This window comes from Chamaea fasciata, unplaced genomic scaffold (genome assembly GCF_029207755.1).
Source record: "Chamaea fasciata isolate MVZ Bird 193981 ecotype frontalis unplaced genomic scaffold, bChaFas1.0.hap1 SCAF_1, whole genome shotgun sequence".
Lineage (NCBI taxonomy): Eukaryota > Metazoa > Chordata > Aves > Passeriformes > Sylviidae > Chamaea > Chamaea fasciata.
In genome coordinates, this window is record NW_027094086.1 from 128,804,282 (window position 1) to 128,820,764 (window position 16,483).

A 16,483-nucleotide genomic window follows, 5' to 3' on the forward strand; every position below is an offset into this window, starting at 1 on the left:
GTATCTCTGATAGAGACATCTCTGGAGCTGTATGGAAATCTCTCATTGGCTTAGTAAAGTACAGAGACCTTTATTACAACTTTATTCACATAAGAAAACATTTACTCATGGTCTGTGTTCACTTTGAAATTCCTTATTAGAATGGGAAACTGTTAAATAGCAATCTTCATTGCTGTCTGGTTAAACATAAACAGACCCATGAACTGGATTCTTGTACACAGCATACAAGCTTTAATTAATGGAAACTGAGACGAAAGGAAAGGGAAGTGATTTGTAACACTAAACAATCTGCACATTTTTTCAAATGCTGTTGTTGCCACTTTGTGAGGCACAGAGACACTTGAGCAGCTTGGCTGCTCTGGTTTGTCTGGGAAGAGCCTAGTGTGCTGTCTTGCAAAGAGATAACAATAACAATAGGGACTGACAGCTTCACAGTCAGAGATGCAATGAGAAGTCAGGAGTTACTGGCTCCCAATGGTGGGCCTGGCTTACCTCTCTTTTCACAGAGCCCATAGTTGTCAGGATCTAAAAAGTTTGGAACAGCCCAGATGGGTTGCATCAAACTAAAAAAGGGAGAATAATTGTTCTTGCTGTGGGATACTTGCTGTGTGAACTGCCACTGCTCTGCATTTCATCCTCCTAGACTGAAGAAAGTAACTTCATTAGAAGTAAAGGAAACCAGTGCTAGCAGGTCCGAAAGCACAGGAATTGCAAATCAGGGGGCCTGGCAGGTCTGCAACAGCACAGCCAACTATCTTTATCTTGGAAACACCTTTTGGTTAATGTGGGATTCCTCTCACCTGCACCTAGCTGCCAAAAATGAGGTGTAAAGTCCATGCTAGCAGGCTAGGTTCATTTTATAGTCAATAAAGAGAGGGGTCATATGCTTCCCAGATCACATCCAACATCATTCTGAGAGATATTAGGGTTGGGTACAAGTATAGCTGGGCAGGTTTCTGGGGCAAGTGTTTTTTACCTGCCTTTCTTGACACCAGGATATTAATTTATCATTGGCCACAGTGAGAGTGGAAATAGACAGTATGTGCTAAAAGCTACCCAGGCTTGGGTATCAACATACAAAACATTCAGGGCTGCATGTTTCGATCTTGTTTACATACTGTGGTTGATAAAGGGAAAAAAAATTCTTACAATTAAAAAGGATAATTATGACAAAGCTTTATAAGATACAGACAGGTAGCAAACAGAGAACTAACATTGAATTGAGAGTCAGTGCACAGGAAAACTGAAAGCCGGTCTGTGGTCACAATCCAAAGTAATTTGCCTATTTCATTCTGGGAAAGCATTTCTGTGACTTATTTTTTGACAGTATCCTTTCTTTACTCACAAAATGATGGCTGAAGAAAATCACAGTGAAACAATATCAAAGGTTGCTCAGATTTAATCTAATGCTATCTAGCAGGCAGTGGTAGCAGTGGTATAAGTGCTGAAGGAAGCAGCAGCATTGTTTAAGCTAGGCTGAACAAAGCAGTGTGTGTCCTGGGTGTGTTTGGAGCAGGAGCTTTTCCAGCTCTGCCTCCCCAGTGCAAACTGCAGCCTGCAGCTGTAATTTCTCAGTGTAGGGAAAGAGAGCAGCTCCAAGGAGAGCCAGTAAATGCCAGCCCAGCTTGCAGGCTGGCCAGCAAATGGACACATGCACGGGCTCTGTCAGGATTGTGCCTGGATCTCTGGCACCCCGCTGAGGCATATGGATCCAGGAAGGGAGAAGCCAGTGCCTGCTCTGTGATGGCTCAATAGATGATTCCTTCTGGTTCCAGCAGCAAGTACTTCTTCATGGACAGAGGGATGGAGAGCAAGGGGACTTCTCGATGGCACCTTTCTGACAATATTGCCCGAATAGCACATCTGCATAGGTGCATCAGTGACCGTGGTGAATTGCTGCACACAGCGAATAAAGAGTCATAGAAATCCTGGTGCCGCTGTAAAAAAAAAACAAACCCAAACCCACAAGTGTGTTTTAGGGCAACCAGAATTTTTGGAGTAAGGATTTTTGAATTTAAGGGATAATTATGTCAAAGCTTGTAGTTTGTCCCACAGTTTTGCCTTTTGATCGTATCTTTTCCTCTTTAATTTCTTACTTTTCATTTAAATTGTCCCTTGCACTTGCAGCTAAGTCATCCTGTTCACAGAAATCTGACCCATGCACCAGAACCTAGAGGTACATAGTCATACTCATGTAATGTGGCACTTAAAAATGATTGGTTGACTTAAAAGAAAATATAAATATACATATTGACAAATCCGAAGAAACAGCAATCACAGCTAGAATCTTTTCACTGGCTGAGTACAGGGACAACTGAGCTCCTGCTGTACTGCTGACAGGGGGTGCTCCAAAGGATAACGTCACAATTAAAATATCAAAAATATGTCTTTTTTCAGTGAGTGATATGCTTTTGTCAAATGAGAGATATTAAGTGGGATGTCCCCATCCTCTGAGATGTTCTTCTCTTTGAAAAGTGTTCTTTCTTTCTTATTGTTTGGTATGGGTCATGCAAATAATAAGCCTGGATTTTACTCAGTCATAACTCATGAGAACTTACCTCCAAGACATCCTCAGGTATGGCTGCTTTCCACTTAGATGTCGATTTGATGTGTTCGTAGGAGTTGACAACTACCTCCACAGCTCTGGGGTGGGAATGACAGGCTTGCAGCACCTGTAGGCAGGATGCATGGAGACCATGAGTACCACCAGGAAGCTGGGGCTAGCCTGGTGGCTTGGCACTGCACAACAACAAACTGAGACAGACACAGCCAAACAATTACAAGAGGATAAGACTGGAGATGCAAAAGACACAAGGTCCCTCCACACCACTCTGTGCAAGCACAGCAAGAAACCCCAGGCTCATCCCTAGTTTAAGACTATACAGAAATGCTGGCTTAGATCTCCACAGCAGTCTGGATGGGGTGGGCTTTATCACCCAAATCTTGTTCATAGCTGTGTTGAATGACTCAACACCAGGCAAAGCCATGCACAAAAATTCCTGCTTCAGCACATGCAGCTCAGGAACAGGAAAAAATCCCATCAAATGAATCAAAAATGCATTGATAAAGAAAAATTTTAAATATGACCAGAAAAAGAGACAGATCAAAAGTCAGGCTTTCAATCCACACAAGGCCCCTGACACAATTGTTCTGCCCAGTAGTTTTAGCTCAACAGGAAAAAAAAACAGTCTATTGTCACTCATATGCAGGGGATAACATTGCATTCACCAAGTTTTGTCCCGCACAGTCTCCAGGTTTCAGAAACAAAACTGCAGAACATCCCTCTGGGATAAATATCCTACATTTTTACAGATGGGCAAATAGTAGTTTGGAAGAGAGACCCACTTCACACCATGCAATAGAGTGCAGGAAGAGGTGATTTCAGACCTTGCTCTCAAATACCCTCTAGGAAACTAAGCACTGTTCTGCTACAGACAGAGCCTGCTCATCCTGAGTGCAAGAGGGCACAATTAAAATGTTGGCATTTTATTCAAAGGCTTCTGGTTGCTTGGCTTGTTAAAATTTACCTATGCAGTCAGGGAACTGCAACCTCTTGCTTAGGGTACTGGATGAGAGAGAATAAGTCCTGACTTCATCAAGCTTACTTAGTTGTCTGATATAACAACAAGACTCTTAGGTGTTTCTGTCAGTGTCTTGGGTTTTGCAAGCGTTTAAAAACTTTTCGGGAGTGATCCTGCAATACCTTTTTTCTTTTTGTTTGTTTGGGTTTTTGGTTTTTTTGTTTGTTTGGTTGGTTGGGTTTTTTTGGTTGGGTTTTTTTTTTTTTTTTGGGCATCAGTCATGAGCCCAGGCCCAGCACTTCTCCTTAATTCTCACATTTCCTGGGAATAATCCAAAGCTTTATTGAGATGCATTTCATTTTGAATAGATTTGAATAGATTTTTAAATGTCAGATGTGACAAACTGAATCAAGTGGTCTCATCTCTAATCTTTGGGGGAGACCGTGAAGTATGCATTTCCTATAGCTCAGTTAAACCTGTATGAAGCCAAGTTTGACAAAGGGATGTGGGTTCTCTGAAATGAGAAAGTGAATCTGCTCTGAAAAATTAGGCTTCAACCAGCATTTAGAGTATGGCATTTCAGGTTGGTTAAGAGCAAAAATTAGGTCTGTGTCTGGTTCCTGGTATAAGCAACTGTAATTTCCCTTCAGTTAAATGCTACAATAGGTCATCTCACAGTGTTTTGGGCATTCTGGGCCCACACTGACAGGACTCCAGCAAATCCAGATAGCACTAAATCCTGAGGTTTGGATCACTCATCTATCTCCTGTTCAAGACACCACCTCTCTCCATGCCCCTACTGCATGAAGACATCCTTAACCTTGTGGAATTGCAGAGGGTATATCCTAGCTGCTCCATGATTCAGTAGCAGCTGGTAGCAGATATCTGGCTGAGCAGCTGGCCGCACAGATGTCACTTTTATAATATACTGTAAAGGTGCACAACCATTGACATCCATGATGTTTGCTTCTGCTCCTGCCTCCAGCAGCATATGCAGCAGGACGTGATCACAGTTCCAGGCAGCTTTGTGGAGTGCTGATTTGAAATCCTCATCACGGGCATTCACTTCAGCTTTATAGTCTAGGAGCATCCGACAGATGAGGTGGTGATCCTGGCTGTATAGCTGATCCTTATAGTGAAGGGCCCAGTAGGCTGCACAGGCCAGGGGAGTCTCCATGTAGGCATTGAGAGCATCTACCTGAGCTCCCTGTTCCACGTAAAAGGCCACAAGCTCTGGGACACCCAAACGTGCAACGACGTGCAGAGGAGTCTCCTCGTCTTTGTTGTTTGTTCTTATGTTCACATTTGCTCCTGCCAAAGAAAGACGATGGGGGAAAATGAAGGCAATGAAACATTTGTTTGGCCATCTCTCTGTATGGGCCCTTCTTCCCAAGGAAAAGGTCAGGGTGGGCAACTGGCATGAAAGACACGTTAAAGTGCAAATAGCATGGATCCTGCATTAGTTAAGTCTCCGGGGGAACTCTAAGACATTTAATGTTCTTGGATCTAGCTTCAGATGAGATATGCTGGCCCCAAGCTGGAAGACCTTATCTGAACATTCTATTTCAGAGCAGCATGCGAGCCCAAATTTCTGCATAAAATGCTTTTTCCTAGAAATTGAGAACTGTTAGAGAAAGGAGAGCATTACTCCGGCTCGGGAGAACAGCTCTGCTCTGCTCTGTACCCTGAAAACACTTCCTGCAGCACCTCGTTAAGGCAAGCCTGGATGAAAAGGACATCTCATAACAGGTCCGTGGATGATATGAAAGAACCCATTGCCGGGGTCCCCGGCGGGGTCCGGGTCCCGTTCCAGAAGCGCCGGCGGGCGGGTCCGGCCGCGCCGTCCGTGCTGGAGCAACAGCACCATCTGCCGAGCAGCGAGCCCGCCCGGCCCCCGCCCGGGAGCGGGGAGGGAGAGGGGGCAGAAACTGCCTCTGGGCTGGAAAACCCGACTGCTAATGCTGTTAAGCCGTGTTGGGTGTTAGTCGTGTTCGACATCCCTGAGATGGCATCGGCAATCCGAGTTTGGAGGTGGTAACCAAACGTGGGATCAGCGCTGCTCGCGCTGTTGCCCCAGGCAGAGGACAAACTGCAATGACCTGGATGGATCCCAAGGGACATGGCAGGTGAAAGATGCATCTTGGAAACTTTGGGGCAGGGACATTCTGACACCCTGGCTTCAGCTCCTGGGAGGTGCTGCTCTGTGAATGTGCAGACCTGACACGGTTTGCTCCAGACCTTTCCCATTCTATCTGGAGTCTCAGCATTCAGCTCATATGGAATTTTAAGAGTGCTTTGAGAGGAAGGGTGGCTTTTAAAGTACTATTACGCTGCTGTTGATGGGTGGGTGGAGAAAGCCTGCAGAATACATCCTTTCACTTGCATTCACCCTATATTGCATTTCATAAGAGTACATTTGACTTTTAAGCTTTTCTATGCTAGCAAATTCGACTCCTGCTGTCAGGACTGTTTGCTTTGGTCAGGATACAACTGGCAGCATTTATTTTCCTTTCTACCAAACAAAATAATATGTATTTTTCCAGCAGAAGAAAATCAATGTTGTTATTCATTTATGACTGTGGATTGCCTTGCCCACTAAACATGGACTTTTCACTTGGGCTCTGCATCTCAGGAAAAGCTTTCAGTAACAACACATGTAACAAAACCAACCCAAAATCATTTGTATTGCCATGGCACAGTGTGATAAGTAGGAGAATCTCTCTGTATCTGAAGACTTGAACTGTGTTTCTTTTACTCTGTCCTGTGTCAGTACCCTTCTGTTCAGGAATTGGTGTGTGACAAATATATTTATGGAAGAATTATATCTATTCATAGCCTCATTTGTTGCAGATGACCAGCAGCATAATGTACCTTACTTTGGGGGGGGAAAAAAATCTTATATAATACCCTTTTTTTCCTCCAGGCATGGGTTTGGCTGCATCCATGACAAATGAAAAGACGGTATGAAAAACTGCATCCAATTTTTCAAGGTCAGATCTCAAAAAACAAGTGGTTGGAAAAACTTTACTCAGGTCCAGGAAATCTGAACAAGAAAGAAGATGAGGGGTGCCCCTTCACATGAAAATAGTTCAATAGTAAACTTAGATGAAAAAGACAGAAAAAAAACCCCAAGAGAAATAGAAACTCCCTAATTCAGAGGAGCTCTGCTGCTGATGGACTGTTTGGGCAGTGGACTGGAGGCACTGAAATGGGAAACAATCCTGGAGTGAGGTCCAGTGGCCAGGGAAAGGGAAAGATAGATAAGGTAAGGAAACAATGGGAGAAACTTCCTCTGATTGAAGGGATGAGGACAAGGAGTCTGAGATGAAGACATGAGTCACCTGTGGATGGAAGGGATAAATACACATCTATTTTGAGAAATTTTCTCCTAAGAGAAAGGCCAGACCATGCCTACCATCTTTGTCCATGCCATGAGAGATGCTCCAGAGTTTTACCTTACCTCTCCAAAGCAGCTGCTGGGCACAAGGCATGGAGGTTCGTGTCGTGCAGAAGTGCAAGGGTGCCTGCCCGCTCATGGAAAAGCAGTTCAGCTTAGCTCCGTGGTTGCAAAGGATCTTGAGACACTCAACATTTGCCATTTCACAGGCTATGTGGATGGCAGCTTTTCCATTGGGCCGGCAGTTGATTGTAGCTTTGTGGTTGAGGAGGACTGAAAGACTCTCCAGATGTCCATACATGACAGCTAGATGAAGTCCAGTTGCCCAGGATATTTTTAATTTGTAGCTAGGAAGCCAGTACCCTGCACAAAGCAAGAATGTGTTACCAGCCTTGGCAAAGACTTTTCTTTGGACTATCCACCTACTGAGAATAATTGAAGGGGAAGAAAGGGTTGGAGTTTTAATGGAACTTACTGTAATTTCACCAGCATAGTGCACACAAAGTTCTCTCAAGCATAACTTCATTTTCATTAAGCACTGTTACTATGTGTGCTGAATAACCTGCCTTATGGAGAGACAATTCCCATGTCAATGTACTCTGAAAGAAGCTATTAGACTATTTTTTACTGATATGGATTAAACAAAACAAACAAATAAAAAAGCTTAGAAAGTTTGAAATGCCACCAGCTAAAAAATATGGGGGAGTTGGGATCTCTAGCCTGCCAACAGCTGAACAAATGTGGCATTGGAATAAGACAGAAGCATTTACTTAGGCCAGTGACTCAACAGACAGCTCATACAACTGTTTCTGTGTGGGAGATGGCAGGATCCTGCATGTCAGGGGCTGGATCCAGACCTCCAGGGATGCATTACATATAGATGACCCCTGGCAGTATGGCTGCAGCTGTGTCAGGGACCTCCTGCCAACTACTGCCCTGAGAAGCACAGGGTGACGAGATTGGATGCTGATGTAAATTAGGCTGAAGAGCCAAAAACAACCCCAGTGACACTTTAGCATGAAATTTGGCTGCAAAATGTTTGGATTTTTCTCAGAAAATGTCACAATGGTTTGTTTGTTTGTTTGTTTGTTTGTTTGGGGTTTTTGTTGTGTTTTGTTGTTGTTGTTGTTGTTTACAAACAGGTGTAAGGTCAAATAACATAAATACTTGTTCCCAAATTAGGACTATATGTTTAGTGACTGCACAGATATAGTCTCAGAAATGATTGCTATAATCACTTGTTTTGGAAAAGTAATGCATCATAATAATGTGCAGAAGGGCAAGAAAAGTCTAATTTTATATATACATACATACATACATACATACATACATATATATATATATATATATATATATATATATATATATATATACACACATTACCTATATCTTAGCTAGAATGTGACTATAAAATTCTCTGGGTTTGATTTGTCTATTTCTCCTTGGACATATGTCTGTGTGAAATCTGTTATCATGTAAAAAAAAAACCACAGAAAAAATATTAAAGATGTATAGTGAGGTCAAATTAATTCAAACTTTCCTTTTTTAGTCTCTGGTTGTATGCAGCTTTTCAACGTGAATGTCATATAAATAAAGTTTTTACAGTATTAATGAGGTATAAGTGAGAAGGAAACAAAGTGCTGGTGGCAGGGAGAAATGGATTAAAATTCTTCTTCCCTCCTAGATAAATTCCAAGTGTATTTTCAGATAGGGGCAAGAAACTGCAGACCATGTCATCCACTCTAGGACAAAATTTTTTGGGACTGCCAAACCCAGTCCTCAAGGAACCCACACTGTAAATGGCAAAAGCAGCAGCCCTGAGGCCCCGGAGTGCCTGAGCAGGGTGACAGCCTCCTCTGAGGACACACAGCCTGCTGACTGTGCAGGTCACACTGGCAACTCCATTAGGGCAACCTTCTCATCATATACCCTCAAACCTGGCACGGAGAAGGTGGGATATATCCCAAAGTCTTTGCATATAGCACAGCAAGCTTCTTAAATCCCCTCCCTATCCAACTGCATGTGTGTTGTTCCCCCTTCCTACCTGTGACTTGTGATGCACTTCTGATTTATCCCACATAGGGCTGGGCCTCCCATTTATGGCCAGATATAAACCATAAATTATACATTAACAGCAGGAAAGTGAAATTTAAAAGCCAAGTTATCACTTCTTACAGCCACAATTTTCCTGCCTGAGTCCACAATATATTTCTGTTGCCTGTGCTGCTTGCAGGTGAATTGTGCTCAGACATCCCCAGGGAGCATCTCCCACGTCCTCTGCCCAAACCTGCCGACACCTCTGAGCTCAGTGGGACGGGGACAGACACTAAGCAGGAAGCAGATGTGGGCTCCATGGGAGACCTCATTCAGCTTACCTATTTCTTTGGTTAGTAACATTAAAAAGCCATGGTGTGAGCAAGATCAGCATCTTTGAGAGCTCTCAACCTCTTTGGAAGAGAAAGAAAAGTCACTGTCACCCATGACATCTCTTTTCCACTTCATCACTAAGGGCTATGGCAAAGCTCAGACTGTCAGCATGGTGGGGTGGTGAGTTTTTCTCCCCTCTTCATCCTTGAGGAAATCCCCCTTTCATATCACAGTTACCTATCACTCCAAACAAAAGTAAAAGTTCCAAAATTTACACAGGAGTTGATAGAAGTGCTTCCTGCCTTTCAGACAAAGTGAATACAATACTGTGATTTAGGCCATAAGGGTGCATTTTCTTCTCTCTCTCTACTTTTTGGAAAACAAAGAGAATTCTTCAAAAGACACTAATTAATGATTGCAGTCAAATGATCTGTGATTAAAAATCTATTCATTAGTCCTGTTGTCTTAAAGTACAACCAAATTGCATTTTAGCCTGCTGAGGACAGAATAAGATGTATTTTAAGATAAATTCAGCACAGTGTGGCTTAGTTCATACACTGTCCCTAAGGGATGTACATCATGACTGCACCATCCTCACCCTGAAGAAATCAAAAGACCAGGAAACAATCGTTAAATAAGGGGTAAACACAGAAAAAGAGAAGAGGTGAGATAGTCCTTTCTTTTTGCCACAGAAGAGAAAGTGCACTTGCTGTGCTGCTGCTACTGGAGGTGTTTATCCCCACATATGATTAACTTCTGGCAGAGACTGATCATTACTGCTTTCTAAATACACAAATAGAGTCTGTTGGCAAGTAGATCATGAAGTACATTGATTTTAGCAAAGAGAAAACTTGGTTTATTGCTTTAAGTTCTAAGGTTTTGGAAATTCTTTCAGCGTCTGGCTGGGAAATGGTTTGGGATTTTTACACTCCAAAACAGATGTGTTGATTGTTCTGGTTGTTTTTTTCCAGATCATTTTTCTGTTTTGATAAACTAGCACATCCTCACTTTCTGTCATTTGGAAAAATAAACCTTCTCTCATCTGGCAATATCCAAGGTCCACAGGATTTCCCTAGTTCCCCTGAGCTAGGGAGAATCCACTTTACTTCCATTGTAAATGGAAGACAGGGGTATTTTCTATTTCTAAATAGTCTGTATAAGTGAATGGGTTCATGCAAAAAATGTATACAGCCCATTTATCTTGTATGTGTCTATTCTGGGCTTTGCACCAGAGTTCTCTGAGAGGAAATGGCAACGGACTCCTCTTTCTGGAGTTTCCTGCAGCTGCAGCAAGGAGGCCCAGGCTGGGCTCTGGCCTTCCCTTCACCAAGCCTACACAGCTGATAAGCTCCCCGACTACAGTGGCCCTGGCCATGTGAGCCTACTGAGATGGTACTGCCTGTGGATCAGCTTATGCTGCAGCTTCAGAAGAGATAAAAGACCACAGTTCCCTGAAAATCACTCAAACCCCTCTACTTCCTGTCTGGTGAATGCTGCCACATTTACCTTGTTTGTAGGATGCCAGAATCAGGTTTTCATCTTCAACTTCAAACACTGTGTCCACGTCTATTTTCTTTTGGCTCAAGAGCTCTTCCAGGGTTTCAAAGTCATTGGATTTCAAGGCTTCAAGAAAAGCTTTTTTCACCAACTTTGCAGCTGTAGCTCGAGTAATTTTCCTCTCTGTGTTCTCTCCCTCTTTGTATGTCTCCTCCAAATCCATTTCCAAATGTTTGTACTGTGAAGAGGGGCACACTGAGGTCCCTATAGCACAGTTGCATGCTGAAGTTTCTGAAGACCAGAAGGTAATTTTATCACTCAGTCATGCTGATCTGCTTGTTCTATTTATATGAGGAGCATTTCAGGCATTGAAATGCCACTCTTAGATGTCACCATGCTCTTTTGATGAAAGTGAGGACAGACACACCAGCAATTAAAACAAAATAAGAGTTATCTCCATGGGTTTCATACACATTAGGCTTCATTAACCACCTGATTACCTTCTGGTCCTGCCCATTTGCTTACCTTAAAATACACTAGTCCTGGGTGTTGTTTCTCAGCTGGAGAAGCACCCACATTTCCTTTCAGAGTTGCCATGGCTGATTTATTGGCTGCAATGGGATGTGATGCTCTTCCTGCAGATGCCTTTTCACAAGTGCAATTCAGGAAAAAAAAATCTAAAAAATCTCCAAGGCACTCTTCATGTGGGAGGTAACCCACTCTTCAGAGTTCAGGGGCAACAAGCAGTGCCCCTTGGAAGGAGAAATTCTGGGACAAGGTGGCTGCAGGGCCGTACAGTCACGTTATAGGGTGGGGGATCTCATACACTGCAAGGGGTTTGTGTGTGAATTAACTCAGCTGCAAGCACAGGAGACTGCATGGGTCCATAGGCTCTTCTTCCTCTGCTCAACCTTCATCTAAATTCAGAACTTCTCTCTCACAAGCCCATCACCCACTGAACACTGCCCCCTCCCTCCTTTTTTTCTGCAGTCTTTGCCAGCCCCATCCTTGTACTGACAGCAGTTAGAGGATGAAAACCCACATGTTGCTAGCATGAGCTGCTGCCATGCATCACTTAGAAGTGGTTCACACCTGCACCCACTTGGGCTGCTGGATGAGACCATAGCTAGGAGGACACTATTTAGCCTTGATTTAAATCACCCAGCAAAGTAGACACCACAACCACCGTTAGAAAGAAATCTTCATACTTCTCCTTCCTGTGAGTTTGGCTGCCAAGTGGGCTGATGGAGAAATGTGAGCCAGGTGACAGTGGAAGTGAGAGCAGCCTCTCTGCTTGAAGGGTTTCCAGGGGCCAGGTTCCTCAGGCAGCTTCATCAGCACCTGCAGAACCCCTGGCCATGGGACTGCTCACCAGCTCTCCTACAACCTGTGCTCAGCAAAGGTGGTACCAGACAGCAGTTCATATTTGTGAGTTCCTTCTACCTATGTACTTTTATATGAAAAATACTTTACAAAAACTAATTCCCCAAGGTAATGTACATTGTAATAGACACAAGAGGAAAGAAAATGGTTTGCCTTGGTGCTATAGGTCCCAGGAACCTCATCTGTGTCTTTTGAGGCCTAAGAACAGTCAGCATTAAGCTCTTCATACCTTTACATTCCCTCCTGCAGAACCACATCCTGCTTACTTTGTTACTTTCAGTAGTGGATGATTTCAGGCTTTAAAAAAATGTTGATGTTTCTCTGGTATGAGGAGAGGAACAGGATGTGAAGTCCAGATCTTACAGGCTTCTTGTTACCTGCAACTTTATTTTTAAACCACTATATTCCTGGAAAGTCATGGATGTACAAAGCACTAATATGTGGCTGCAATCAATTGTCCACCTCAGCTACACTTTTGATTTGGAGTTGATCAGTTTTTTATCTATCATCTTTCATAAATGGTATTATATGACATGAGGACTTTCAATCTGGCTGAAAGGCTTGTGCTGGGACATCTCTATGCCTCTCTGCTGCTCAAAGGTTGACATGCACAAGCATGTCACTGTAACAGATTACTGTACATCTGCTGATCCGTCGTGCTTGCTCTTGGTTGACAAGGAAGGTGAAGTAATTTGTGCTGGCTTGGCCCACAGTGAAAGAGAAAGCTGATTAAAAGTACCTTACATTTGTCATGGTCCAAGAGCATGCGTGGGAAGGAACAGCACCTCAGACCAGATTATGCATTACAACTTGCTCACTTTCAGCAATTTGTGTGGCCCTGCTCTGACTCTCACAGAAATTTTTCTTAACATCATTAAGTTTAAAAGAGAGAAAGCAAGCAATTATACATATGTAGATAGCCTATATCGATACCTGTGTGACCTTAGTAGTTAGTGTTTCCCTGTAAGCAGTGTTTGGGTCTAATCTTGAAAAAATCTACTCATATTTGAGGTTTCAGTACAATTACACACAAGAATAAGGAAATGTTTCTGTGTTTTGAATTGACAAACAATCACAAAAAGATAATCTTTTTAAAGCACGACATAAATATTTTTATTAACTTGCCTGATGTATAGTCAAACCATATTTAAGAATACATAAATACTCTAAGACATGGGGGTACAAAAAAGGATCAGTTTTTACTATACGTGTGTATTTTTGTTTAGTTTCCTGCAAGCTTCTCCCTCACTGTACCACAAGGTGGCAGTTTGATTTTGAAAGTCAACACCGATCTCATCCAATCCCCAGGTCTGCCAAATATTCTGAACACTGTACTGTGAAACAATAGCTCATCCCTTGATCAATATAAATGGCAGCTACAGTATTTACAATATTTATAAGTTAGACTTGAGGCCACTGTCGTGGGTGCTGTTCATTCACATACTTTATCCAGTAAAAAAACATGGTTTCCAGTTTTAGCATCAGTTGTCTAAATTACAGAGCTAATGTGAAGGCACATTTTTTCCAGGGAGATAACTCTTGCCCCCAACACTTCCTTCTGCTCCACGCAGTGCCACAGAGCACAGGACGAACCACAGGCACACAAACACCTGCACCTCGGGGAACAGGCTGGATCTGCCCTCAGACATGGTTACAGCAGGTCGTAAGAAGCAGGTATGAAGGTTACATAGCAAACAAGAGAAGAGCAGACAACCTCTTGAGTGCACTCTGCTTCCCACTTCAGGTGATGGGACTGTTGTCCCTGGCTTTAGTTGGGTTGCTGGGGACCCTCTTCATCAACATTATCGCAGGCTTATTCTAGAAGTCCACTGAAGTCAAGAGAAGTATTTCCACTGCTTTCAGTGGGTCGTTGTCCTTTATTAGGTTGGGCACCAAGCAGCTGAGCTGAGCAGGGGATTGCTGCCTGAAGGTGAGTGCATGGACACCATTGTGGTGGTGTTATGAGAAGGATAATGAGTGTGAGTGCAAATCAGAGCTGGGGCTGCTCATAAGAGGACAAAGGCCTAAGCAGAGAGTGAGAAAAGAACAACTGGCAGACTGTGCAGAGTGTGATTCCTGAGGAGCCAGTGCCCCTTCATTGGCACTTGCCGATGTAGAGCAGTAATCTATTGGCAGCCACACAACTCACAGCAGTGCTGGGAACAGCTTGAATAAAATTTGGAGGTGAAAACCAACATCCTGAACTCTTTACTGGGGCAGGCAGGAAGCCAGCAAAAGGAGAAATGCTCCCAAAGAATGGTGGTGATGCAAGCAGAACCATAGGGCTGCTCCGAGTTGCAATGGTGAACATCCTGGCAGCCCCCTGCAGTCCCCTGGCAGCCCTGTGTCCCAGCCAGCCTGTTCCGTAGCAACCCTGTTCCTGCGGCAGCGTCATGGGGTGCAGAGAGCAGCAGTAGGTGCAGGGTCACCCACACTCACCCAGGTGGCATCACAAATGCTCTCCTCTCCCCAGCCCCAGAGGGACCTGCCTTCCAGCAGTGTCCCAGCACACCTAGCCACGGAGGTTGGTGCTCTGAGGTCCCTTCTACAGCAGGAACACACCTCTCTGTGAAGCAGTCTGTCCTGCTCTGAAGCCTTACATACTAAGGAGGGAGATGTACTGAATGCCAGATCTTTGGGCCTGAAGCAAAAAAAGAACCTTGAGTTAATCCCACACTTTGATCTCTTCTGAACAGCTCATGCTTGTGGAAATACTGTTGCAGTAGGGATCAAAACCCCTGACTTTGCCCTGGCCCTTACAGCATCTCCAGTGTCAGACCAAGTCTGCCAGGCTGCTGCCCACTCGGTGAGCAATGTTACCTTGTGTATCCCTTGTGTTGCCAAGTGTATCCCTTGTTTCTTGTCAGCTCTCCCTTCCCAAACTGGATTAAGCGCAGCTCTCTTATTCATTTAACACATTTTTTTCCTAATAATTATATTGGGGTATTTTTCACTGCTGCACATCTTTCTGCCAGCTTTAGCCATAGTTATATTTTATCTGATTTTCTTTTTTTAGAATGCTGACTCTGAGTGTGAAGACTACATAAATCATCCCCATGCTTTTTCCTTTATTTCTTATTAGGAAAAAAGCTCTTCAGCTCTGCCAGGTGCAAACTATCTTCTCCAGGTGCTCAGCTGTATATCAGCTTTTGAGAAAAATCATCTCTGTAATTCATGTCTGTGACTGGTTAACCTGAAACTTTCTTAGCATCATTAGTTTTGAATCCTCCACTTGTTCTTTTTTATATTATTTCACTTTTGTTCTCATTTGCAAGGGATGGAAACAGATACTGAAAGGCATTTAGACATAAATTTCCCAAGTCAGTGAAGTACAGTTCCTAGGAACCTATGTGCCTAGGAGAGCTGGGGCCTTGCAGCTTTGTTTGCAGTAAAACAAAAGTAATTTTGAAATATGGAGCAAGTGATATGCTTAAGCCTTAAGGTACACATGTTACAAAATCAAAAGTTGATGGCAACAAGGCAGAATTTTGTTCTCATGGAGGTTCCTGTCTTCATGGTGAAAGCTTAGCCCATTCTTCTATGGGTTTTGTTTTGGCTTTTATGCCTGCTCTTCTCTTCTCTTCTTCAGCCCCAGTGATCCATTTCTTTTATTCCTGCACACTGTTCCAGTTCCTGCTGTCAGTGTATTTATTAGTATGTTCAGAAGCTTGGGGTTGGATTAGCCATTGATATTGGAATGATAGCTGTTAAATTTAGGGTATTTTACATTAAAAAATAGTCTTTTGAAAATTACTACTAAGATAATTATTAGTTTATTGTCCTATAAAAAGTATGTGCAAGATGCACTTGTTCTACAAAACCATTAAAAGAAATACCACAGATATCAAGCCAGAATGCTTGAAGGTTCTCTTTGATTCAATGGGAATGACTGTTGTAAACACAAAGCATTGTGTTTACACAGAATTTAAAATGAAGTGGACAGTATTTCTAAGACGTGGAGAAGACAAGTCTTGCCTATCTATGCTTAGTGGAAAATTCTCCTCGTATTTTTTGCAGCTTGATGTCTGAGTATCCAACAATATGTAAAACAGTAGGGCTTTGCAACCAAGCTTAAATATGAATGTGAATCTTTACCTCTTCTTTCCTCCTGGTGCAGTGAGGCATGGACTACAGTTTCAATGAGGCCTGTGGAAAGCAGGGTTTTTTAGACAAGTATTCCTTCAGAGCAAAAATAATTCATTGCCCATGGAAAGTGCCTTGCAGGCAGCTGCATCTTCCCTACCCACACTGATGTGGGGCTGCTGCTGCTTGGCTGGGCTCCCTGCTGGGGCTGAACCGTGGCAGCAGCTGGCTGAAG

At 43.3% G+C, this 16,483-nt stretch overlaps 1 protein-coding gene across 1 annotated transcript; it reads right to left on the bottom strand.

Moving 5' to 3' along the window:
• Nucleotides 1–255: 255 nt before the first annotated feature.
• On the bottom strand, nt 256–11,294 carry ASB4 (ankyrin repeat and SOCS box containing 4). The gene is made up of 5 exons (XM_066197215.1): nt 10,792–11,294; nt 6,982–7,281; nt 4,342–4,832; nt 2,559–2,672; nt 256–1,937 (listed from the first exon to the last, which is right to left on the bottom strand). The coding sequence occupies exons 1-5, from the start codon at nt 11,003–11,005 to the stop codon at nt 1,749–1,751; spliced, it is 1,308 nt and encodes a 435-aa protein (XP_066053312.1). The 5' UTR covers nt 11,006–11,294; the 3' UTR covers nt 256–1,748.
• Between the last annotated feature and the right edge of the window lie 5,189 nt (nt 11,295–16,483).

Bases quoted from the DNA above. Each gene is read 5' to 3' on its own strand.
- ASB4 (XM_066197215.1), bottom strand. From the start codon at position 11,005: ATGGATTTGGAGGAGACATACAAAGAGGGAGAGAACACAGAGAGGAAA. The intron at 7,282-10,791 runs GTAAATGTGGCA...TGCTTTGTGCAG, and splicing joins TCTGGCATCCTACAAACAAG to GGTACTGGCTTCCTAGCTAC. The intron at 1,938-2,558 runs GTAAGTTCTCAT...TTTTTTTTACAG, and splicing joins TACCTGAGGATGTCTTGGAG to CGGCACCAGGATTTCTATGA.